General features: G+C 40.8%; 3 protein-coding genes across 5 annotated transcripts; all 3 read right to left on the reverse strand.

Moving 5' to 3' along the window:
• Nucleotides 1-8,735: 8,735 nt before the first annotated feature.
• Nucleotides 8,736-10,507, reverse strand: LOC103327483 (F-box/kelch-repeat protein At3g23880-like). Its single transcript, XM_089050021.1, has one exon. The coding sequence runs from the start codon at nt 10,073-10,075 to the stop codon at nt 8,927-8,929; it is 1,149 nt and encodes a 382-aa protein (XP_088906147.1). The 5' UTR covers nt 10,076-10,507; the 3' UTR covers nt 8,736-8,926.
• A 752-nt stretch (nt 10,508-11,259) lies between these two features.
• On the reverse strand, nt 11,260-15,618 carry PSY (PHYTOENE SYNTHASE). Of its 2 annotated transcripts, XM_008229666.3 has the most exons (7): nt 15,215-15,618; nt 14,306-14,823; nt 14,082-14,132; nt 13,353-13,525; nt 12,624-12,859; nt 11,859-12,051; nt 11,260-11,581 (listed from the first exon to the last, which is right to left on the reverse strand). In XM_008229666.3, the coding sequence occupies exons 2-7, from the start codon at nt 14,745-14,747 to the stop codon at nt 11,372-11,374; spliced, it is 1,305 nt and encodes a 434-aa protein (XP_008227888.2). In that variant the 5' UTR covers nt 14,748-14,823; nt 15,215-15,618; the 3' UTR covers nt 11,260-11,371.
• Nucleotides 15,619-18,878: 3,260 nt separating this feature from the next.
• LOC103327482 (helicase SEN1-like) lies at nt 18,879-24,795 on the reverse strand. Of its 2 annotated transcripts, XR_016125983.1 has the most exons (10): nt 24,537-24,795; nt 23,886-24,452; nt 22,604-23,791; nt 22,183-22,507; nt 21,800-22,058; nt 21,479-21,695; nt 20,765-21,129; nt 20,464-20,598; nt 19,384-19,599; nt 18,879-19,303 (listed from the first exon to the last, which is right to left on the reverse strand). XR_016125983.1 is itself a non-coding variant. In XM_089050018.1 (9 exons), the coding sequence occupies exons 1-9, from the start codon at nt 24,654-24,656 to the stop codon at nt 19,470-19,472; spliced, it is 3,306 nt and encodes a 1,101-aa protein (XP_088906144.1). In that variant the 5' UTR covers nt 24,657-24,795; the 3' UTR covers nt 18,879-19,469. The 2 variants fall into 2 exon arrangements, 1 of the variants encoding a protein (XP_088906144.1); XM_089050018.1 differs by having other exon boundaries at nt 18,879-19,599.
• Between the last annotated feature and the right edge of the window lie 946 nt (nt 24,796-25,741).

The raw sequence follows: 25,741 nt of genomic DNA on the forward strand, positions 1-25,741 counted from the left end.
CTTTTGTCATTGCTCTCGGGTTCGGGTTTCACCGCGAAAATGACTATAAGGTTGTGAGGGTGATGGGGTTTAGACCCAAAGAAAATATGTTTGAGGTTGAGGTTTACAGCCTTAGACTGAATGCTTGGAGAAAAATTAGCGCAGTTCCTCCTGATGTTAGTGTTTCCAAAGTAGAATGTGTATTCTTGAATGGAGTTGTGTATTGGAGTACAATGGACCCTTCTCAACATCCCACTTTCATTCTTTCTTTTGATTTTGGAAGTGAGGAGTTTAAAAGGATCATGTTACCTCATGCAGTACTCGCAGTTTTCGAACAAACTCCGATTCGAGTGTTTGAGAACTCACTTTCATTCTTCCACCAAAGACATGATGAACAACTGGGCTGGTTTTATGAGTTATGGATTCTTGAAATGTGTTTATACCAAAATGAACAGTCAATGAACATCGGCCAGGCAGACCAAAATGAAGCTATGGGAGCCTTCGGCACCTAGCTTCGGTATCATAGTTACCGATTGCTCGATTAGGGCAACCTCACCTCCTGGGACACGTGGCAGACCCACAATTGATGTCCACAGTCCCACATCGAAAGTCTAAATAAATTGCACACCTCCCAAGGCCTATAAAAGAGGACAACTATCCCAGCTTGGAGGTAATCAATCGAACTTACGGAATCGCCTATCGATCTGTAGTTCAATCTTACCAACTCCGTACTTACTTAAGCATCGGAGAGCCTTGGCGGTACCACACCGGTGCCTATGTCTTACCGAGCGTTTGTTATCTTGCGGATCGAACGCCCTACAGAGGCCCAGAGCATACGAAGGCCCAACATCTCTAAGTTGCGCGGAAAAGTGCGAACCATTTTTGCGTCAGCGGTTTGGCGCCGTCTGTGAGAAACGATAATAATTAACCTACAATTCCTAAAATAACATATGGGAACCACTTCGGGACCATCGTTCTTACCCGAGGACGGACTACCGTACGGAATGCCAAGCGGGCAAGCCTCGCGCTGCACCTAGCACTCCTCCGGTAATTCAAACTACGGTGGAAGCGGAGCTCTTGGCTCAAATGATTTCCCTTCGGAAGGAAATGGCCAAGCTCCAAGAACATAACAACCTCCTCACATCCAAAGTAGACGAAACTCAGTGGTGCTTAATCACAGGAAATGCAAAATATTCAATCTACGAACCTTTCCAAAGTCTGCAAACTCCGGTCGGCAGAAGAGAGGGAAGAAGGGGCAAAGGCAACGCTGCGCCTTCCAAATAGCGTAGTCCCACCCTCGGGACCACCTCATATACCAAAGAAAGTCTATGCCGATGTCGTCATCGACTCAATGACATGGATGCCGAACGGCAGAGGTCCCGATCGGATCAACGCCGCGCTACGGGACTCACGAATGAGGGTCCTTGGAGACAAATCGCCCCTCAAAAGTCCGGACTTTGGGTTGAGGCAGAATCGGCGACGAGTATGCCCCTCCAAGAGCACCGAGTCACACTACCGTTCAAAACTCCCACGGAGTTTTGAAGGCAAAGAACCGAGTCAGGAAAACCTCCGAAGACTATATTTCGAGAGATCCCAAGCGAGACCCGCAATCCATCATTCTTCCGAGAATCCGAAGATTGAGGACGACCGAACCCGATCCCAAGAGCGACTAGAAACTCGGCCAGGTCCCTTTACCGAGCGCATCAAGAAGTTCGGACTGACAGGAGGCACACCGTTGCGAATACCGTTTTACACCAGCGTCGAAGACCCTTAACACACCTTCACTCATTCCAATCGGCAATAGGATGCAAAGGCCTCGCGATGAGGACAATGCTCGCTATTCCCATCCTCCCTTACGGGCTGCTCAAGGCGATTATACGGTCTAGAACCAGGAACGGTAGACTCGTTGGACGAGCTAAAACAGATTTTTCTGAATCATTTCATGATCCAGACGGACCGCTCACATTTCATCGACGACTGCATACGGTTCGGCGAGAGAAGACGAACTCCTACGGGAATATGCCGACGCTTGTCATGAGTACTCGAGGTGCACGAGACGGATGATAGGGCAGCCTCGGCGCCTTCAAGAGTGGCCTTCGGTCCTCTCACTTTCGGTACCTTGTACACAGCAGCAATGGTGCACTTATGACGAGCCGATGAAGCAGCGGCGGTCCACGCCAAGGTGAATACTTCAACTCAAGCCCGGACCTTGGGCTCGGCGGGAGGAATCGACAATGAAAAGCTATCCGGGCGGGTGGCGATTCATCGGCCGGCCAGCGAAAGGATGATCGTGATCATCGGTAGGGTAGCTCTAAGAAGGGCGTGGGAAGTATGCGGTCGCAAGCGACTCGGCGCGTTGCCAAACCACGACCGTATTAAGGAAGTCTTCACCTGCTAAACCACGACATATGAGGCCGTCTTGATGAACGAGCGGGACCAAATCGAAGTCAAACCACCGAAGCCCAATCGGCGGGATAATCGGATATCGGCAAGTTCGGTACCACTAGCAAAACAGCCACAACACCAAGCGCATTAGTCCGAGGAAGATCGTTGAGCGGCTGATTCGGGAGGGAAAGTGGACCAATACATCGCCCCGCAAAGACGATCGGCGGAGGCCCCACTCTGGCGGGACCTTCTAACCGATCAATAAAACAATATGTGTGTGCCGCTCACTACCCCGTTCTTGGCATAGAAGCGTCGGTGCCACAAGGTCCCGAAGGTGGGGTGGGAACCCATCACATTCGTGAAGAAGAAGAAGAATGGGTCATTTACCCCACGATGACCCAATGATCATTCGGGCGAGATCGCAGACTACGATGTAGGTCGGTGCGATTGACACCGGAGCTCTGTGAACGTGATTTTGCCGCGCATTCAAGGGGGAATTGCCGACGGTATGGTCAATCGGTAAATAACGCCTCTCTTTAGTTTTTCGGGATCTGATCTAGCTAGTCGGCGGTATTAGTCGCCCATCGCCTTTCGCCCCAGAAAACAATGACCTACGACCAATTCCTCATCGCCGACGCCCGATAGCATACAACGTCATCATAGGACGAATGGCACTTACAAGAGTCAAAGCCCACTTATCCCCACATGTTGCGATGAAGTTCCCTACTCGCACCCGATGCAGCGCCATCCGGTGACGGCTCCGCCGGACGTGCTATGCCACTGCTCTTAAATCGGTAGCTTGCAAGTCGCCAATAGAAGCCATGACCGTGCAAGGACCACCGAACGGTAGCGGGCCTATAGACGACCCAAGAGAGGAACGCCGGCAGCGCAACCCGAAGAGCTCAAAGCGGTGATCTGAGCGAGGATTTCCCGATCGGTGGGTAAAAATTAGCACCAACCTCGATCTCGACCTACGGAGGCAATTCATCGATTTCTTACGGCAAGCGGAGGTCTTCGCGTCTTACGACGATATGCCCGCATATCACCCACGCGTCATCACCACAAGCTCGGCTCTCTCGCCATAAACCCGGTCGGACAAAGCGCGGTCGTACGATGCCGAACGGTACGAGGCTATCTGAACCGAGGTTGACAAGCTCAAAGCCATTGGCTTTATTAGGAAGCTACGATCTTGTTCAGCTCGCCAACTAAGTCATGGTTCGGAAGGCCAAGGGAGGATGGCGAATGTGTCGACTATACCGACTTGAATAAGGCATGTCCGGCGATTTCCCGAGAATCGATCACCGTGGACGCAACCGCCTGGACACGAGCTTCACTTCATGGACGCCTAATCGGGTACAACCAGATCTTCATGGACCCGCCGATAGCAAGCATACGGCATTCATCACCGACCGCGGTTGTCTGTTACAATGTCATGCCTTTCGACCTGAAGAACGCGAGGGCAACGTATCAACGGCTCATCAACCGAATTTTTGCTAAGCACATCGACGGCATTATGGAAGTATATGTCGACGACATGTTGGTGAAAAGTCGAACAGCATGGGGGCATCTGGAAAACCTGGCCCTCATGTTCGATATACTAAAGGACTACCGGATGGGGCTGAACCCAACAAAGTGCGCATTCGATGTATCTTCTGGTAAGTTTCTCAGATTCATGATCAGCCAAAGAGGAATCGAGGCCAATCCCGAGAAAATCAAAGCCATAATCGACATGGAAACGCCGAGGATGCAGAAGGACATTCAAAGCCTTACCGGACGTGTCGCTGCCTTGACGCGCTTCATCTTCAAGGCCACCGATAAGTGCGTACCGTTCTTCAAAGTTTTGAAAGGGGGCAAACATCATATCGCATGGATTACCGAATGCGACCAAGCATTTCAAGACTTGAAGGACTACATGAGCAGGGCACCATTGTTGTCAAAACAGCTTCCCGGGGAAGTTCTCTGCTCTACCTTCCGATATCAAGCATCGGCTCGGTTGCATGCGGAGGCCGGAGAAGGCGAACTACCAATTTTTATGTCGCAAGGCTCTTCAAAGCTCGGAGCTTCAGACCGCCTTGGAACAATTGGCCCTTGCCCTTGTTGTCTCCGTCGAAGGCTCCGCCCATATTTCCAGCACACGAGATCACGGTCGACCAATCACCCCTTGTAGGTACTTCAAAGCCGAAACTTCCGCAGTTGGTCAAATGGGCGATCGAGCTCAGAGAATTTGACATACAGTTCAAACAAAGGCCTGCGCAGAGAAAGGTCAAGCCGTCGCCGACTTCATCTCAGAGCTCACACCCGCACCGTCGGAAGCACCCTCCCAGCTGTCACTCAGAACCAAGAAACATGGATGCCGATCGCTTTGATCCTTCGGTACCTCTATGGACCCTGCACGTTGATGGCTCGGGAAACCAACAAGGATGCGGGCCGGTTTTGTGTTAACTACCCCAGACGAGTGTAAAGTCGAGAATGCCCTCCGATTCAACTTTCGAACCTCTAACAACGAGGTAGAGTATGAGGCCCTCTTGGCCGGCCTACGGCTAGCGAAGAGCATGAGTGCTAAACAAATCAGCATCCACAAAGTGACTCCCAGCTCATAGTGAATCAAATAACGGCGCATTTCGCAGCAAAGGACGCCTCCATGTCCGCCTACCTATCGCAGCCCACGAACTCCTACGAAAGTTCCAGGCTTACGAGATTCGGCAGATTCCGGTCGAAACAACCACGCCTATGCACTCTCGCGTTTAGCTTCGGCAATCAACGACAAGATCGGAAGAAAGGTACCGGTGGAAATATTATCCCAGCCAAGCATGAAAACGGCAGAGGTGTGTACCGTGACGGTGCGAGGACACGTGGATGTCTTCGATTTACGCATTCATGACGATCGAAAGCTTTCTTCCGATCTTGTTCTGTTATCGATCGGCAAGATATACACCATCGATGATGTTACAGCCTGCGAGGCTACACCACGCAAGATTCGAAATGCCTCACTAAGGAGCAGGGGACTACGTCGCTTCGGAAAGTCCACATGGGGTCTGCGGCGACCACTCGGGTCCCTATCGCTAGCACACAAAGTCTTCCGGCGGGGTATTTTTGGCCGACCCTACACCAAGACGCGAACGTCCTAGTCAAGAAGTGCGACAAATGCCAGCACGGTTCGGCGGTGTCCCTCACATCTCAGGGAGCCTCTCTCATCGATCGTAAGCCCACGGCCTTTCGCCCATGGGGACGGACTTGATCGGACCGATGCCACAAGGAAAGGGCCAGGTCAAATATGCCATTGTCGCCGTAGATTACTTCACTAAATGGGTAGAGGCCGAACCCTTGGCTACCATAACGGCAGCCAAAATGGAAGATTTCATCTGGACGAACATTTGCTGCCGATTCGAATCCCCTACGCAATTATCACCGATAACGGCAGACAATTCGATTCGGAAGCCTTTAGGCAATTTTGCACTCGCCTCAAGATCAATCTGTTCTTCGCTTCCCACTCACCCCAATCGAACGGTCAGTCGGCGATGAACAAAATTGTCAAGAAGCTATTGAAACGGCAGCTTGACAAAGCCAAGGGAGCCTGGCCGGAGAAGATTCTAGAGGTGTTATGGGCCATCCGGACATCCTACCGAATGGCAACCAGGGAAACACCGTTCTCCATGGCTTTTGGCTCGGAAGCGATACTCTCGGTGGAAATCGGAGAGCCCACCTACCGAACGGAGGCTTTTGCACCAAAGGCGAATGAGGAGGCACTCGCCTTGAGCCTCGACCTGATCGAAGAACGCCGAGAGTAGGCCAACCTTCGAACAAAGCTTACAAGCAAGGCGTCTCTGCGTACTATGACTCGGGTCAGATCCCGCTGCGTTTGAGTCGGAGATTGGGTCATGCGAAAGGTCTTTCGGCAACTAAGGACCCCAGGAAGGAACCTTCGAACCTTCCTGGGAAGGACCTTACGAGATCATCGGCATCTAGCGATCGGGGACTTACCGACTCAGGGACTCATGCCGGATGCTATCCTACCGTTTCTACACTCTTACCTATGGCGACTAGACTACCGAGTGGAACCCTATGGTCAGTCTAGTTCAAACCAAGGAAGGATGTAACTCTTAAGATAAATAAGGGAGTAAGTTGAAGTTTCCGAACGGTACCTTAAATCAAATTCTGGATAAGAAGCACAAACTGCGCTCCAGATCGTCTCGTCAAAAATCACTTTTCTTGCCATTCGCAACTCCACAAATCGCCTGATTACCGTTAGCCCTTGTCAAAAATCGCCTTAAATGCCGAAAGCTCTCGTCAAAAATCACCTCAACAGAGCTCTCGCTTCTCACAAAATGCAAAGTGATTTCGCCTCCGGGGTCATCTCTATTTATAGGGAGAGGAGTCGCAACGGTACACCTCGAAAAACCAAACGGCGCAGAATGCGCTGCGCACCATGATTGCTCTCGCCAGGTGTCGCTCATCCTATGGGGACTAACGGCACACGAGGCACGAAAGACGAGGAGCTCGGATGTCCCTTCACCCGTCCGCTTGACGCGACCTTCGACTTCCCCAGCGTCGCCTCCGAATAAGCGAGGACGAAAGAGCCAAAATTGAACCCCTCCGCCAGCTGGATTACCAAACGGTAGGACAACATTTCCTTTCGAAGACAACTTCAAATCCCCTTCCGAGAACTCTCGCAAGAGGACTTGGGGGACTCCTTTTTATACCAAAATGAACAGCCAATGAACATCGGACGCGCGGACCAAAATGAAGCTATGGGAGCCTTCGGCACCTAGCTTCGGTATCATAGCTACCGATCGCTCGATTATGGCAACCTCACCTCCTGGGACACGTGGCAGACCCACAATTGATGTTCACAGTCCCACATCGAAACTCTAAACAAATTGCACACCTCCCAAGGCCTATAAAAGAGGACAACTATCCCAGCTTGGAGGTAATCAATCGAACTTACGAATACGCCTGCATCGATCGTAGTTCAATCTTACTAACTCCGTGCACTTAGTTAAGCATCGGAGAGCCTTCGGCGGTACCACACCGGTGCCCTAGGTTTTACCGAGCGTTTGTTATCTTGCGGATCGAACGCCTACCAAGGCCCGAGCATACCGAAGGCCCAACATCTCTAAGTTGCGCGGGAAATTGACGAACCATTTTTCTGCGTCAACAAAATGTATACTTAGAAAAAGACCCACACGATTCTTCTCCCCACAAGGGTATATGTATCATGTTCACTGGGGTTCACAGCAAATGGCAGATTTCTTATGGTTGTGCCAAGTACTTTTTCGGAAGAATCAAATTTGGTTTTATATGATCCCCAGTCACAGCAACCCAGCAATACCGAAATCAAAATGATGAAGCCTTGTGGGTATGTCAATGCTTATTGAGAGTTTAATTTTACTTAACTGAAATTCTATGCTCAAGCAAATTTTTGTGAGTTGTATTCAAGTTCCATTTTACAATTAGGTGGTTATTTATAACTTATACCTGCCTTTGATTGAATATGGATTCAATAGTTCCATTCTAGAATGTGTTTACTTGCCCCTTGGCTTGTGTGTCACTGTCAATTGGCCTTTTGTTTTTGTATTTTTCCCATTCTAGAATTATAACATAAGTATGTTTATTATCACTCTTAGAAAAGGTTATGGGTTCGAGTCCTGGATATAGTAATATCCATGAATGTATACAAGTTTAGTATACTATCGCTCATTCTTTATTAAAAAAAACAAAGTGATTTTCTAAGAAAGATGTGTTGACTTTTTGGTCCAATTTGCACATGGGTTTTGTGGCTTTTAGGAATACATTTCTTGTTGCACTTTATATACAGAAAATTTCGATTGAGAGAACCCTCAAATAAGCTTATTTAAGCATTAAATAAGCCTGAGGTCATGATTCATGACCACTTGTGCGTCTCTTATTCGCTTTATTTGATACTTGAGGTTAATGCCAAACAGAAATGCCTACATAACTGATTTTAACTAGAAAATACAAAGCATTCCAAAATGGCAACTCCAGACGCCATAACCAGAAACCCACCTCATCAAAAGCTCATGAAACACAATGCAAGTCTGGCACACTTCAACTTAGGAATATAATCATATATCCAAGAAGTAAATGGAAATTCCAGACACCATAAGTAGAAATCCACCTCAACAAAAGCTCATGAAACACAGAAAAACACAACTTACTCTATATGGTTATATGGGCATGCACTCTTACCGTTGTTTCAATAACATTGCTCAGAACACCAAAAGCTTTCCGCTATCTTACTCCTACCAAAGACATGCCGAACCACCCAAAACATATCTATTAAAGACATTATGGCTGCCCTGCCATGACCATCATGGCCATGGTTGCATCACCAGAAGAGAAGAGTGCAAGGATTTTGGTTCTTCAAGTTCTTTTCAAGGAATATTCATTAAAAGCTAACTGTCAAATGTTTAAAACAGATCTATCAAATACATGAATATCAGTCCACAAGCTCCAAAATCAGTCACCAATTTACATCTAACATATGACTCGTCATTATGTGACACCAAAAACAGAATTCACTACACACATGTATAACGGGAACTCAGAACTCAGAACTAGAAATTGAGTTGAGTAAAATTAGACTCTCCCTATAAGCATCGACAAACTGAGAGTGATAACTCAAGCTGATTCCGGTATCCTTAGCCCTCTGCAACACAGGATCACATAAAACCAAAATTGGGTCACGTTGCATATTTCGAACATGCCTAACCAGATGAAATTTGTTATCTGTTCTAATCCCCAATGGCCATGCTACAGATTCACATCTTGGAAGAAGAATTGTGCGGTTCATTGTCCAAGTATCTGCTTCCACAACCCATATGTCACAGTACCAAACATTGTCATCTTTTCTTTGATGGAACAAAGAAAGCGATTCTTCAAACACTTGAACAGTAGGTACAGACGCCACTCCGAACAATATATCTGGAAGCATAATCTTTTGAAAAACCTCACTGTCCAGATCAAAGGAAACAATGGAAGTGCAATGTTGAGAAGGCTCCACTGTAATCCAATACAAAAATCCGTTGAAGAATAAACACTTGGGTTGAGGAAAACGGGCTTGTTGTGAAACAGGCGGAGTTGCAGTAATTCTTCTCCAAGTATCCAATCTAAGGCTGTAAACCTCAACTGCAAAGAAATCTTTCTTGCGTGGAAACCTCACAACCCTCACAACCTTATAGTCGTCCCCCCTCTCATGAAACCCAAACCCAAGAGTAACAAAATGGGCAGTTTGCAGGATGTGGCAATCGGGAAGTTTTTTGAATACTCTGATTGATGGATTCAACAGATATATAGGACTTGCCAAATTCACACGCCAAGTAGCGGAGATGCAAAGCACCCCGTTGCAAGAACCATAAACTGCATATGAGACATGTTTGGGCCTAGGAAGCTCTAGATCAAAACGCTTTGTAAATTCTTCAGCATCATAGACTGAGAAGCCACTTACATCATACCCAGTGTGGATAACTAGACAATCACATGCATTTTTCAAGACATTTCTTTTGAGATGGGCGTTCATGAAATCAGGGTTGCTGATTAAACTCTTCCAAGATTTGCAAACACATCTGCACCGCAAAAGTGATTTTACACCCAGTCTTGTAAAGATTTCAAACAAGATCTCTTGGGGAAAGTCATCTATCTTGCTCACTTGTGCGTCTCTTCTTCTCTTTCTTTGATACTCAAGGTTAAACATGTTGATGCCAAACAGAAATCTCTACAGAACTCAACTGATTTTAACAAGAAAATACAGAGCATTCCAAAATGGCAAATCCAGATGCCATAACCAGAAACCCACCTCAACAAAAGCTCATGAAACACAACACAATTCTTGCACCACTTCAACTAAGGAATATAATCAATCATAAAACCAAGAAGTAAAGCATACCTCACCTTGTTACTCAATCAAACAAATGCGGGAATTCAAGACACCCTCAATCGTCCATGCCACAAAGAAAAGAACCATAAATCTATTCCCTCTCCTCTGTCATGGCAGCTTGGCTTCGTTCACAACCGACCTTAGTTTGCCTCTCGAGTTTTCGGGTCTCGTTTCTTTGGGTTTTGCTGGTATGATTCTTAAGCGTCTAGATATTAATTTGAGCTTTTTGTTTCTCTTTCTTGGAGTGGAGGTTGGCTTATTAGTACTTGGGTTTCATTTCATGCACTTCCCTTCCAAAGCTTTAAAACGGGGCCGTTTTGCAGCAAAGACAATAGATAAGGCTACGAGTGAAACTGCCGAGCAAAGTTTCCAATTTCGCCTCTTGTGTTGTTGGTATTTTGTTTTCTCATCCTTGTCTTTGGGTTATTTTTTTTAAGCTTTTTCCCTTCTTGCCCACATCTAGGGCTGTAAATCAGCACTATCTTTGAGTTTGGCTTGAATTTAGTTCATTTAAACTCGGTTCATAATAGAAACAAGCCAAGACGACCGTGACTCGCAAAAGAAACAAGTCTACCCAAGCCAACATTTTATAAATTTTAAACAAGCTAAGCTAGAGTACTTTGATATTCGGCGTGGCCTCGCTTGATAAAATTTAAACGAGCTAGGCTTGACTTGAGTGCTTTAATATTTGGCTTGGCTCGTATACACCCTTACCCATAGAGAAACACTTGTGTAAAACGGAGATAGCACACGGCCAATCACAGCATGCCACACGTGATAAATTTTCCACTGCACATTATGTAATTGGCTAGAGATAACCAAACAGTGTTACCCTCGTTTCCCACAAGATTTTTTGCTACAGACATCCTTGAATGGTTGAATGTTGATATGGGCCATATGGCAACATGGACCCTCTATGCTTCTCTGCATTCAATAAAAGGGGCTAACAACAGGTGTAGTGAAAGTTGAAATTAAGTTGGATCACAAAACAATGTCACAGCTTTGAAGTGGAATCATATAACCCTTTAATTTTATAAATTCTTGCTGCAATAATACATATAATAATATACAGATTTATCCTTTACACGGATTCTTTTCTCTCGATAAGCAATTCTAGACTTTTGATGTCAAAGAATCAGTTTTCTGTGCTCTAGTTGAATAAGAAGAGGTTCTTGAGGGGCGAATGAGGGATTTAGTATATGCAATAGGCAAAGCAAGTAATTTCTTAGCTTTGCTTACATAAGCCCTTCTTGTGAAGTTGTTGTAATCGTTAGCTTCTATCTCATCCAATATTTGGCGATACAGAAGTAGGGAAGCCCATACCTGCAACAGGTGAACATTTTTATCAGAAGGGTCAAATTTTGTTGGTCTCTCTAATAAGATTTTTCCTTTTAACTAAGGAATTCGGAATTTAGATAAACATCTTAATGATTGTACACGTGTCATAATTTGGGTGAATTCCATACACCATGTAGGCATCTAAAGTGGTGTACCGGACACACACAATAATTATTCGTGAATGGTCAATTAAAACCAAATAGGACATCATATCTTTGTGAGCATTTGTTCCATATTTAGTAGTAAAACATGTGAGGCTTACCGGCCATCTGCTGGCTTCACTCAACTCTGTCACACCCTTCTCTGCCTCGTCGAAGAACATCCTTGCCCTCTTAATTTGATTCTTCATGAAACTCCTCCACTTGTCTGTGACCTTTCCAGCATATATGTCAGAATCAGAAAGCCCTGCTTGTGCAAGTTCATCTTGTGGTAAATAAATTCTTCCTCTCCTTGCACTGGTCAAGAAAATGCTTATAAGTGGGATACAAAATTAATGAAAGTGTGAGCTAATTACTACTAATGATAAGAGTAAATTCCAATAGTAGATGACAACCCATGTGATCTTAAACAAAAGCAAAGTATTTACAAAGGGGAAAAACCAGCTCCTGCACAATTCAAAGCATACATACTCCACTCCTAGTTAACTTTCCATTCTTCATTTTAAATTTCTCTCTTCTATTTTTTTTTCAAGTGTTATTTGTTCTTTAATGCTATCAAGAGATAGAGAATGAAGTCTGTTAAAAGATTCCATTTGCAACTTCTTCTGTCGCTCTTATTCAACTAGAGCTTAGAGAATTGTATCTTGGAGTCTTATGTGACTTTCAAAAGCACGAACTGAAAATCAGACTGTCAGGGTCAGCTATCATTGGATAGCCTACCAGTCAGTTACAGGCCAGCTAAAATTGGATAACCTACCACTGAATTATAAGCCAGCTTTACTCTATAGTTTTGGGCACTGCTGTTTCAATAACATTGCTGATATGATTGGAAAAATTCAGCATATAAATCGTTAGTGCTGTGTACTTACTCCTCCCCAACATCCCTGAGAATGTTTGTGAGCTGATTTGCAATCCCTAACGCCAAGGCAGCATTATATACACTCTCCGTTGTTGCTTGCGATTCAGGTGAAATGCCCATAACTGGAACACTCATTAATCCAACAGTCCCCGCAACATAATAGCAGTAGAGATATAGTTCATCGAAGTTTTGGTATATTGACTTCCTAAGGTCCATTCTCATTCCTTCTATCATATCTTTGAATGGCTACAAAAAGAGCAGAAGATAGGGTCAGAACTCAGAAGTTCATGGGCAAACAAAGCTTTAAAATAAATTCACAAGCTTAATCTTAGTTTGAATTGAATTATCAATCAAAATGAAAAGGGAACTGTCTGATGGATGAAAATGGGTAGGTATTAAACTCAAAAATTTCCATGCATTAAAGAAATAGTGCATTCTTGTATGTGATGTACCAAATAGTAACTTGAAAACAGAGATAGCTGGTAAAATCCATTTCAGCTAGACATCTATAGCTTGATGCTTGACACTTCTTGGCTGGAAGCATGTGGATTACACCTACAAGCTTAGCTCTGAATTCCTTTTCACATTTCAAGATATAGTTCCCAAAGAAGAAAGGTAAAAAGACAAAAGTGGTATTATCTAAATAAGAAAGTAGATCTTTAGTCCAAACATGATGCATAGAACATTTTAAAGATTAGCCTTATTTGACTTCATACAAGATTTTGGCAGTTATTCTTACCTGAATGTCAACGGGAAATTTGTTGACTGTATCTGACAAAGCAGCATCGAGCATATCAAATGGACGACCTTGGAAAAGATCTTCTAACCTCGACTCCCACCTATCTAAAGCTGTTGGTGTTATGTGTGAGGCGTTAGGCCCATCAACAAGCTCATCTGTCCTCCTACACCACACTGTATGTGCAAGAGATCATCATAAGAACAAAAGAGGAAATATGTTTTTGCATGTAGGTTGAAGTTGAGAACAAACATCCATAGCAATATATGTTTAACAGAAACACGTACTATAAGAGAAGAACAGAAAGAACAAGAATTAGGACAAGTTGACAAGATAACCAAATCATTCTTCATAAACAAGATTCTGCCTACAAGTAGGAATATCTTGATCTCATCATTTCATTTTTAAGAAAAAGAAAGAAAGAAAAAGAGGTACTTTCAAAATGCTAGTGATAAAATGGAAGGAAGCACATTGTAGATCATTTCTTTAGCACATAAAATCACATTTTAGTAAATAATTTATTTGGGACTTATTGCTGTGTCTCTGTGTTACTAGATGAAAAGGGAGCACATATACTGAGTTACCAATAGATAATACAGATTTATTACACATCCCAAATTATAGGTCAGCTACCATATGCTTTAAAATATTATTTTTTCTAACAAAAGCAAGAAGCCCTTTTCCTAGGATTAGGTCCACAGTTTAAAATGAACAATAGTCATAGTCACTCACCATATATTGCCCAGATGGCCCTTCTTCTTTCAGGGGTCATAAGCAGAGTTCCTGAAACGTGAAAAGCAAAATAGAATTCAGTGAGTGACTGAAAAAGATTACTAATGCTGCAATTAGATCACTACTTCTTGACCACAAAAAGAATAAAAAAGATCACTACTTTAGCTGTAAAGTTCAAGCCAAAATTACTTTGAATAGCAAAAATCATTCAAGAGAAGACCAACCCAGATAAAAAGTCTTGGCATACTCTGCACATACTTCTCCACATCGATCATAAGCATCACTCATCAAGCTCAGATTCCCGGGAAGAACAATATCAGGCTCATCAAGATCTCCATTAGACTTCAACTGCTTCTTAACCAAGGCCGCCTGCTTTACCACGACATCATAAACCTTCTGTTCAGATGAGACAGCTATTTCTCCAACCGGGTTGGCCACCACGCGTGATAAAACCGAAAATTTGGTTTCACTGCCTAGGCCAGAGCTCCCTACAGATGAATACTTCACATCTGTACTGAGAGAGCAAGATTTCCGTTTCTGTTTCCTACCCATCTTTGCTCTAATCGAACTTCGATTTCCCAAAGCAAACCTTGATGAATCTAAAATCCCAAAGAAGTTGAACACCTCTGTATTGGGGGAAACCACCCATAGTAATGCTACAGACATTTTGTTTGAACTTGAAACCTCAGCCACCAAACTCTACCCAGGTATGCCTTGTCGTTTTACACTTCGCTTCTCAAACCTTAATTCACACAAAACTCATTTCAGTTTCATCTCCTTTGAAAGAAAGGTAGTTCAAACTGCCCAAGTAAAATGATTGGTAAAATTTGCACAAAATATAAAAGTATAGAAGCTTAACCAACTGCCTCCTCCAGTTACCCAAACAGAAAATAAAGGCATTAATAGCATTACCAAGAAGAAACTCACAAGTGGGATCTCAAACTCATAAAACAAAACAAAACAAAAAAGAATATGTTCAACAACTTGACATGCAGATGTTCACTGAAATGACTGAAACAATTATTTCCAAGCAAAGTTAATTGTGCCCACTTTGTATCATGAAAAGCTCAGCAAAAATCTGGCCAGAGAAATTGCAGGACATAGAATTATTGTGACAGAGAAGCACCACATACCTATTGGGTTGTTGTTGCTGCGGCTGCTGCTTAGACCCACTTTCAGCAGCTCCCAATTAATTAAAACCAAGTCCAAAGCATCAACATCATGACCAAAAAAACTAACAACGGCCACTATGACCTTCCCTCAAAACCTGACCCACCTCAACTCTCCACTCTTCCGGACTCTCTCCCTCTCTCTCTCTCTCTCTCTCTCTTACTACAATGCGTCTGGTTCTTGACTTCCTTCTTTATTCAGTTTCCTACAAAAATGTCTTCTTCTTTTTCCATTTTATAAATGTCTTTTTTTCCCTTCTTCTTTTTGGGTTTTATTTATCTTTTAATTTTAATATATTTTATACTACCTTTGTTTGTCACTTACCTTTGGGATTGAGATTCACTGATTCAGTTGTTTCAGTTTCTTTCACTTGCTCAGTTCTTCCCTTTTGGTTCAATTGCAAGTTGCGATTTTATGTCCTAACATAAAGGCTGCAAATGTTCCTTCCCTTTCTTATTTCAATTTCAACTCAACCCTTGTGTCAAAATTAAATAAAAAAAATTCAATTCGACCCATGTACAATCTTTGGTTTGACTTATGACCCGGATTAATGGAATTCTTGGTAGTTAAAACTCTTTGACTATCAATGCATTTCCAATATTAACGAAGCAGTATGAATTTCAAAATTTTGAAACTTTACTCATTAAATGTACAGATTTGGGTAGTATTTGTCTCCCATAATTGGATTCTTCAATTAAAAATCTAGCTTATTAATTCAAGTAAATAGAAATACTGGAAATTTACGTCACCGGTAGAGTTCAAATCTAAAACTACTTTGAATATTAGAAAAGGAAATTAGACAAAAATATAGTTAAGTAACCTTTAAGAAATATGAATATGAATATTTTAAAGTGGTTCCATTTATAAATAAACATGTTGGTTGTTTAACGAGTTTAATACTTTTGTAGTCGGGAGTTTCACTAAAACACTCAAAATGGGGGTTGAAATTATAAAAAAACCCAAGCACTATTTAAACATATAAACACACCCAAAATCCATCATTACACACACTCAAAACTCATTTATAAACACACCCAAAAAGTTGACTTTGTGGTTGATTTTGGGTGTGTTTCTATGCTTTAAATAGTGCTTGAGTTTTTTTATAAATACATGCCTAGAATTGGGTTTATTTATAAATTTGTAAAATAGTATTTCAATTAGTTTTCAATGCTATTGCTTTGGTTCCCAATTAAATATGTTGGTAGGTCTGGGCCCGACCCGGATCCGAAGAGAAAAGAGATCCGAGAGCAAAGTCAGCACTTTTTAGAAAGGGAGATCCAATAAGGATGACAACGCGGAAAAGCCGCCCAATCAGTGGAGGATAACGTTATCAAATGGCTAACTGGAAAGAGGGTATAGAGGCAAAGAGGGGGTGGGGATGTACACGTGGCAGATCCTGAGCAAGCCGTTGAATTTCAATTTGGTTAGGAGAGAGAAAGAGTGATGATGATGGGTGGACTGTACTGTAGCAGTGTGGTGTGTGAAGCGAGAGGTTTTTTGTTGTTTTTTTTGGTGTGTTTACATCGGATATACGCAAGAATACTTTTACAACGGGCCAATATATTCATAATTAAAATTGTATTTTATAATGGGCTAGTAACAATTAGATATCAAATTCATCATAAATATATATAATTATCGTATATGAATTAAATCTAAAGCCTATTTTAATAAAATGAAGAAAAATACCACTAAGCGAAAGGCTAGTTGGTGCGTGTGAATGAAGTGAGAGGTTGAAAGGTTAGTTGGGTGAGTGTTGTTTTATATTTGGCCAACTAAATAATGAGAGACAAAAGGTGTGTGGGTGTGACTGTCGTTTTGCCTAATCTTGTGCATTTGGGTATTTGTCTTGGAGTGTAAAAGTGCGTGGGAAAAGACCACATTGGAAGGGAGGAGGAGGGGGGGCCTAGGCTTGTCTCCACACGTTTCGATGCAGGGTTTGAGGGTCGGCTATTTGACACGTAGCCCTTCTGCACTTTCTTTGGGCTTCTATTTGTTTTATTCGTTTCATGTCATTAGGTCATTGATCACCATGCATATTTCTTCACGTTAATTACGAAGAGGAGGAGAGGGTTTGAAGGCTTGGCCAGAAATAGTAACGTCAAAACAAGTCCATCCAAATTGTGTGTCATGTCACAATACCTCATGATCCAAAATCCACATCATGAATTTGCTTGGAGATTGTCCACGTCATCGTCAACTCGTAGCTTGAAGAGTTCTCTAATCCGATATCAAATATGAGGGAGTTAAACACATGGTATACGAAATAGCTCTGAGTTTAATGATGTTTTTCTTTTAAATGTTAGAAAATATTACAAGTTTAAATTTATCTTTTATATTAAATTTTAAAAAGAAAAACATTGCCTCATGCCTTTTCATCTTGCATTAGAGAAACTCCTATGTCACTTACAAATACTAAGTCATACGAGAAGTAGAATTTATTGTGTTAATTAACAAGTTAATTTAGTGGTATTTTTCTTTGTAATGTTGAAGTATCACTCGCATAATCTTCTAAGAGAGTTAAACCAATTCAAGGAATTTTGGAATGTGGGTCATACTAATTGGTTAGGACAAACGTGTCTCCACTCTCTTGTACTCCGGTTGAATTTTCCTCCCTCCATACAAATTAGAATAATTTCGAATATCATTTTGTGAAAAAACCACATAGCTTTGCCCCAAATTTACGCAAAATATAACTGCAAACTATTAAGTTGATTAGACCTAGTACATATATTTGGACGCTCATTCTTTTTCAACACCCATTCACATTTTTCAACATTTTCTAGACAACAAAATCTTTTAGGACTACCATTTATTTTACTTTGCACACCCGTAAGACTTGTGCAGCTATGTGGAACCGCATAACTTCAGTCAAACACGACTCTCCTAGCTGCACAAGTCCACAATATGTATTTTAAGTTATTGTAACTCTAATCAATTGTACGTACCGTGAACCCATAAATTTTTCAAAGCCAAACACAAAATACAAATGTGAAAAGAAAATCAATAAAACAAATCATACATTTTCTTCCTCATAGATAATCTCCTTTGTGCATTTTCCTCCTCATAAATGTATGCAGTTTTTATGTGAATCAGGGATTAGAGAGTTAAGAAAAAAAGAAGGGCGAGTTAGGGGTTAAGGAGTTAGAGAAATAGGTGAAGAGAGAGTTGGAGGGTGGTGTTTGACAACATTTTGTGGGTGTCTTGTTTGAGTGCTCAAGAAATTAATATTTTTTTTAAGAGAAGGTGATAAGCCTTTAAAAAGAGAGAAAATTGTCCTTTTATTTTAAATATCAATTAAATTTGTCTGTGATATCAAAATAAAGGGATTTTAAATGGTGTAGGGGTTATTGCTCTTGACCAATTGAGCTACAAGTCCATTGATATTTAATATAATGTTTGATTCACAAATATGGATGGGATAACTATTTTTCTTTTTACCAAATGTGAGGAATAATTGGGAGTATGATGAAATTTCAATGTGGACTTTTGACATAATGGTGTAAGGGGATGTAGCTCAAGTTGTTAATAACATTTGCCATGCATTTTAGTTCTTGTTGACCTTTTCACCTATATTGCTTTTGTAAAAGGAAAAAAAAAACATGATATTTCTCATGTCAGAAAAAATCTGAAATTCAAAGGTTCTTAAGATTATATAGTTTTCGAAACTAGACCCAATTGTTTTTAATGGGGCTGTTTCTCAATTTGCGGCAAGTTTGCTTTGTGTGCATTGGACTGCAAACCCAAACTTAAAATAGAAGAACTTCATAGTTTTTTGGGTTTTACAATTCAACCTCTTACAAAATAAATTTCTAGCCAACATTTTCCATTAGCCAACAAACAATTCTGGATATTTAGCCTTGACATTAGACTCCAACTCCCAGGTTGCTTCCTCAATACTATGATTCTGCCATAGTACCTTAACTAATTGAATGTTCCGTTCCTACTACGAAGAAACTGTTCTTTTCGATCCACAATTCTAACTGGCTTCTGCTCGTAAGATAGATCTTTTCGAATGCTCAAATCTTTCCAATCCAAAACATGTGAAAGATCTGGTTCAATGCAGATATATGAAATACATCATGGATACAAGAGAGTTCAGGTGGAAAAGCTAGTCTATAAGAAAGCTCACCAACTAGTTCCAAAACTTCAAAAGGACCAATAAGACGTGGAGCAAGTTTTTTGCCTTTGTCAAACCTTTTGAGTCCACTACAAGGTCTAATCATAAGGAATACATGGTCTCCAAACCTGTAGTTTGAATGATCTCCCTTGATTAGCACGGCTTTTGGAACGACTTTGGGGAGTCGAAAGGCATTGTGTGAGAGGTTTCACTGCTTTGGCGGTCTCCCTAACCAAATCAGAACCCAAAAGTGACGAAAACTTCAGTAGCTCATACCGCAAGAATTAACATGGCCTTAAATATAAAGGCTACCAAATGCAAAATGGTGAGGTTGTATTTGTTTCTCTGATCAGTGGGACGCAACAATATGAAGATATACAAGTTGGCTTGATGCATCAAACAAAATGTATGTTTGCAAATATACATAATCCACCAGAATAACAAAATGCAGAATATACAAGTTTGAATGGATTCATCAAGCTGAATGGTCTTTTATCCAAAAAAAACTAAAAGTGCAGGATCTGTGTGATAGAAATAGTAACCTAAACCACGACAAGCAAATGTATACGATGCCTCAGGAAAATACCTCTAGCTTTCTGCACGATAGTGTGACTCAACGGTGACCTCGTGTTTTGAAACAGAGAGTAAAGTTGGATGACAACATTGTATCATCAAGTTTACAATAATATATACATAAATGTTTGGAACTATATGGTCTCCAGAAAGATATGCAAGCTATACAATGGTTTGAATGGATGCAGTTAGCAAGATATATAATTCTAGGTAACAGATCAGACACTAAATCAAAGACTACAAATTTCACCATCACTAAATACTTGAACAAGTCGAAGTGCAGAACCTATGCAGCAGAAGTTAATCACTTACAGCTAGACAAGCAAAATGACTCTCCAGACTCCAGAAAAATTACAGTTTATAGCATCCAGAATTGTCCTCCATATATATTTTTCAAATAAGGTTTTTTTTTTTCGGTTTTAAAAGTTAATTACACAGAGGACAATTGACTTCCCAAATAAAAGTTCGAATATAAAGTAATAACAATTCATCTATATGTTGAAGTGGATAAACACTCACCCAGATTTTGAAGATGGTGTTTCTGGTTTATCAGTTAGACCAAGTGAAGATAATGGTTTTGAAAGGAACTCCACAGGATCAGCTTCAAGGCAACTACTCAAATCCACTGGCCATCTCATGGGAACAAAAGTGCCCCTAGAGGTATTGAGAGATAATGGATGATTTAAGCAAAGTCCATAAATAATTTTCAGTCATCAAAATTGGTTGGAATGAAAGTTGGAAGGGCGCATATATATATATATATATATATATATATATATACACACACACACAATAAATAACTCTGGAAAAGCATGCACACCTTTCTATGCATTTATGCTTGCAGCGATTCATCTTATCCATTGTATAACTCCCAATAATGATATCAAGACGCTTTGCTAGTTTAGGTATATCAGAACGTGTCACAATATCCCAAACCTTCATAACCTGGACATATTCCGAATTCTGCTGGAGAATGTCTACAGTCCAAATGAGATTCAGCAGCCTATTGACTTTATACTTCTCTAACAGTTGAGCACAAGTCCCATCATGCACTATAATTCCTTTATCCTTCTGTGCTCGACGCCATCCACTTGAAAGCTTTGTTAATAGATTAAACACTTCCCGACATATAACAGTGTCTTTAATCATTGCTAAGGACTTCTGAAATTCACGAGTGAAGCAAACCTATATGGCAAAAGAAGACAGAATCATGCTGATAATGATATGCGAAGCAAAGATTGACAAACAATATTGTAACAACCAAACACCATCTTGAATTTTAATGTGTAAAATTAGAGTGAATTCTCTGTAGAGAGGTATTTCCCATTGAGTTCTACATGTTTAATTTACAAATGTTCCCCCTCCGTAGAAATTTACAGAAAATTGGATATTAAAATTCTACACTGAAGTAAGATCCGGCCATTCAATAGGCTTTGATAATGTTAGCTGTAACAAAAAACTGTTTTAGACTTTGACATTTTTCAGTATAGAACAGAAATACATTAGAATTGAATGGACAAGTAGCAGCATATACCTTCCATCTTGCATTTTTGAACAGAAAAGAGTCAATATTAAGTAAAGAATGAAGTTGGCCAAGCTCCAGGAGGGCAACTGCAATAGCCTGAGCCAAGTTATTGTCCTCATCAGCATTATGAAAGCATTCCCGTCTCTCGGCATCAAGGACTAGCTTTTTCCAAATAGAGTCACTGTTAACCAAAGTCGATCCATTCCCCAAAATCCAAAGACAATACCTACACAGACACAATCAAAACTACTAAATTCAGAACCACCAGTAACTCAGACATGTCCTAGCTGCATCATGTATAACCGTAATGTAATTATACAAAAGTGCTACCTTGCACGTGTGAGCGCCACATTTGCTCTTTGACGGTTAGACAAGAAACCAATTGATCCATTCCCATTACATCTTACAGTGGAGATAATTATTACATCCTCTTCACCACCTTGGAAACCATCAACAGATCGCACACTTACAGAGAAGCCTGCATCAGAATCCTTACTGTAATTTTTGACTCTCTCTTGAATCGCATGAACTTGAGCCTTGTATGGTGATATGACCCCAACACTGACCTTCTTCCTTTTGCCAATGAAATCTGTTTCCCAGAAAGAAAATTTCAGAAAACTTGGTTTGTGTTTGTAAATGTATCTAAACCTCCTAATATATTCTTAAAATAATTAGTGCATCGACGATCTTAGATAGCAATAGAATAGAACTACCTTTGTAAAGGCTTGCAACTATCTCAGAGACCGCAGCAACCTCCACCATATTTTTTCTACTATGACCATGATCAAATTCATCTTTTCCATTGGCTACATTTATAAAGGAGTAGGATTGGTACATTTTTCCCTCAAGGAAGCACCTCTCATAGCTTCTTTCATTGACATTTGGACCATCTAATATCTGATTGTCGTAAAACTCCCTATTTGGAAATAAGCTGATGGATGGATGCATCCTATATTGGATATTTAGAAGATGCTTCGCGTGGCCCAACCCTGCCAGCCTTTCGAACAAACTTCTTCCAAATTTAGCCTTTGCGGAAACCTAATAATATGATCCAATTCATTAAAACGTTACAACAATATAAACAGTTCTGGTAGTTTGAGAAAAAGTAAAGAACGCAGAGGATAAAACTAAAACCTTGCTTTTAACCATAGCAGGGAGTTGCCTCTCATCTCCTATGAGAATAGCATGGCGGATACCAGACTGTTGTAAGGGAATTGCTGATTCACATTCTTTAAGCTGGGCAGCTTCATCAATGACTAACAATTCGAGTGGTTTCACTGCTGCTGCGTTGTCCAATTTGGCAGAAGTTGATGCAGTACAAAATATTAAGCAAGCATTTTGCAGGCAGAAATGTTTTATTAAAAATTTATTAATGGAATTGGAATTCAGACCAGAAAATTCCTGAGGAAGCAACTTCAGTTTACAAACACACTTTTTTCCCAACTGTGTAAACCAACCACTAAAGCTTCCTGGACCTTTGAAATCGTTTAGGAGTAACTTTGAACCTTTGTTAGGGACGCCAATGCTATGCAATGAAGATTTAAGAGACTTAAGTAAACTCAAAGCTGCAACCATATCCTTCACCACCTCAAGTGAAATGCAAGAAGTTGGTAAGTGAGTGTAAAAGTTTACCATACAAAACTTCATATCATCACCGACTGAATCAAATTTTTTCCTCACGAACTCCTCAAATGTCAAAGGATTATCCTCGCTTACACTTTCTGCATTTCCATTAGCACCCTTCTCATTTTCTTGAGCATTCTCTTTATGCTTTTCCACTTCCTTTTCCAAGTATAAAGAGTACTGTTTATCTGGATCCTCGAGTAGACATATCATTGATTCTAACAAATGCTTCCATCCGGATAAAGGGACCAAACACTTGTACAGAGTTTTAACACGATGATCAAGAAATACATCAAGAAGGTTAGCATTACCATCGACCTTCATTCGCTTCTTGTTCCCAAAGAGAATTATATCTCCAAGTCCATACTTACCATACTCAAGTGAATGATTAACCAATCTCCGGAGCCGTGCTGCCACTTCTAAAACCGCAATATTGGTGGGAGCACATGTTAGTGTTCTGCACTTCAACTTAAACAGAGCAAAGAGTGATAGACTGACGGTCTTTGTTTTCCCAGTACCAGGAGGACCCCATATTAATTTGACAGCATTCTGGTGTTGGCATTTGCTCAAACTAATAAAGTTTAAAATTGCAGCTTCTTGGGACTCATTTAGACTATGAGAGCTAATTGTGGGCCATATAGTAGAAAGGTCAGGAGAGCATTTTTCTTTGGGAAAACAAACTGTGCAAGAACTCCCATCCTGTAAGAAACAAACATAATAAAGTTTACTAAGAACTGTGAAATGTACAAACAAATGGACTGCTAAGGAGAAGAATATGAGTCCAGATACATACATCTGAATTGGGTTGCAGAACTTTCTCAATGACATTTGTGTTTCCCCCTTCTGAGTTCAAGGCAGTCCATACACGAATGTTTGTTGTCATGTTCATCAGATAGACAGCAAAAAGTGTTTCTCTCTTGCTCTGTTGTGTGTCTTGCTCTCCGAAACCTATAGGCTTCGACGAGCGTATTTTGAATTCAAAATCATCAGGAAACTCTTCAAGATTAGTCACTCTATCAACATAAGCAATAAGATAGAACCTTTGGGGCCTATTCAGATCATCAATGCATTTTGGTTTGACATTAGTCAAGGCAATGAGATCTCCAACCTGTGGCTCATACATTGGCCCTTTGTGATTCTTATCAACTTCTGCATCTTTCTTATATGTTATATCATAAAACAAAGCTTTGGGAGGTTTATGATCTCTAGAATATTCGACTGTCAGTATCTCACAAGTAGGTGCGTGCGACAGAGTCATCATGTTTGAGAGTAAATCAGCATGAGTTTCCTCAATGAGTGAAGGAATGAATGATTTCTTGTAGCTCGTCACAGTCGCGAATGTCTTGGGAATCTTGGGAACCTAATGCATGCCATGCCAGCATCATCAAATATATAACTTGTGCTGAAAAACCAATAGTATGTATAAGGAGGAAAAGAGACAAACCTGGTTTTTGTAAAGATGGTTGTTGAGAACATCCCTGAGAGACCAAGAGAATACCAGATCGATCAAGCTACTTCTATCTGTAACTTCTTTCTTGTTGGTGGTCGTGCTAGTCTTCTCCATTGCTTCCTTACTCTTGCTCAATTTCTTCAGTGTAGTAGTATATCATAAATTTCATTTCATGATTAATTTAATTACTTGGCAGTGAAGGAAGCATCTGCGCTATTTCATTCCCTTTGGCTTTGCAAAAAAGAGAGCATTATGGTTAAGAAAGCAAGTCTGTCTATTCAAATTCCTTTGTTTTCAGAAAATAAATAAATAAACTCAATGTTAATTGAGAGGACATAACAGGAAGATGAAGAGACCTAAAGTGAATTACTTTTGCGACCTCTCAAATTAGTATTTTTTATTATTTTTATTTTATTTTTTTGGGTAAAAATAACCTTTTACTTCACAGTTGCATATTAAGGAGGGAAAAAAAAAGTGAGACAGCTTAGGGAAGAGCAACAGGCACTCTGCCTCTCTATTTCAAGTGTTCTCTTTTTTATGTTTGCTGGACTTTTTAGCATTTTCAATTAGAAAAATCAATGAGAAGTCGAAAATTTTGTGAATTTGGAAAGTTTTGAGACTTTCTTAGAACTTTCGCGCCAATTAGAAGCTTGATTTCCACTACAACTTAAGGAAGGTATGAGATTTTTTATATGCATTTTTTTTTGTTGGAAAATATATTTATTGAGAAATATCATAAGAGTTACATGTACAATGGATAATCAAAGAATAGTCAATCCACAACCCAAACGTAACGATAAGAAACAAGAGTAGAATCTTTGTTAAAAACAAAACTACAGAAACATATGCAATAGTAGCAAGCAACCTGCTTCTCAGCAACATCGACGTAGATCTGAGACTAAAAAACAAAATAAATATAAGTACAGAAAAAAGAGGAAGAACATAGGGCAATTGGGCTAAAGCCAATATCAAAGCTCATTACACAATTAATCAAATTAAACAAGCCTAATAATCTCACTCCTTTTTGGTCCATTACACTCGCTTTGTTGGAAATTGTATGTTCCCACTTCTTTTTTGTCTACTTACACTCTTTTTTATGTTATAATAAAAAGTATTAAAAAAAAAAGTGTAAGTGGACAAAAGGAGAGTGGAAAAATCAGCACCCATGAAAAAAGATAGAAACAACAAGAACAAGAGAA

The sequence above is a fragment of the Prunus mume genome, linkage group LG4 (genome assembly GCF_029339155.1).
Source record: "Prunus mume cultivar Tortuosa linkage group LG4, ASM2933915v1, whole genome shotgun sequence".
NCBI lineage: Eukaryota > Viridiplantae > Streptophyta > Magnoliopsida > Rosales > Rosaceae > Prunus > Prunus mume.

Excerpts from the sequence above, each read along its gene's own strand:
- PSY (XM_008229666.3), bottom strand. The coding sequence starts at position 14,747 with ATGTCTGTAGCATTACTATGGGTGGTTTCCCCCAATACAGAGGTGTTC. Across the intron at positions 12,860-13,352 it reads AATTTCCCGTTGACATTCAG|CCATTCAAAGATATGATAGA; the intron begins GTAAGAATAACT and ends CTCTTTTTGTAG. Across the intron at positions 12,052-12,623 it reads CTCAGGGATGTTGGGGAGGA|TGCAAGGAGAGGAAGAATTT; the intron begins GTAAGTACACAG and ends TTTCTTGACCAG.
- LOC103327483 (XM_089050021.1), bottom strand. The coding sequence starts at position 10,075 with ATGTTTAACCTTGAGTATCAAAGAAAGAGAAGAAGAGACGCACAAGTG.
- LOC103327482 (XM_089050018.1), bottom strand. The coding sequence starts at position 24,656 with ATGGAGAAGACTAGCACGACCACCAACAAGAAAGAAGTTACAGATAGA. Across the intron at positions 24,453-24,536 it reads ACCATCTTTACAAAAACCAG|GTTCCCAAGATTCCCAAGAC; the intron begins GTTTGTCTCTTT and ends GGCATGCATTAG. Across the intron at positions 21,696-21,799 it reads GTGGCGCTCACACGTGCAAG|GTATTGTCTTTGGATTTTGG; the intron begins GTAGCACTTTTG and ends GTGTCTGTGTAG.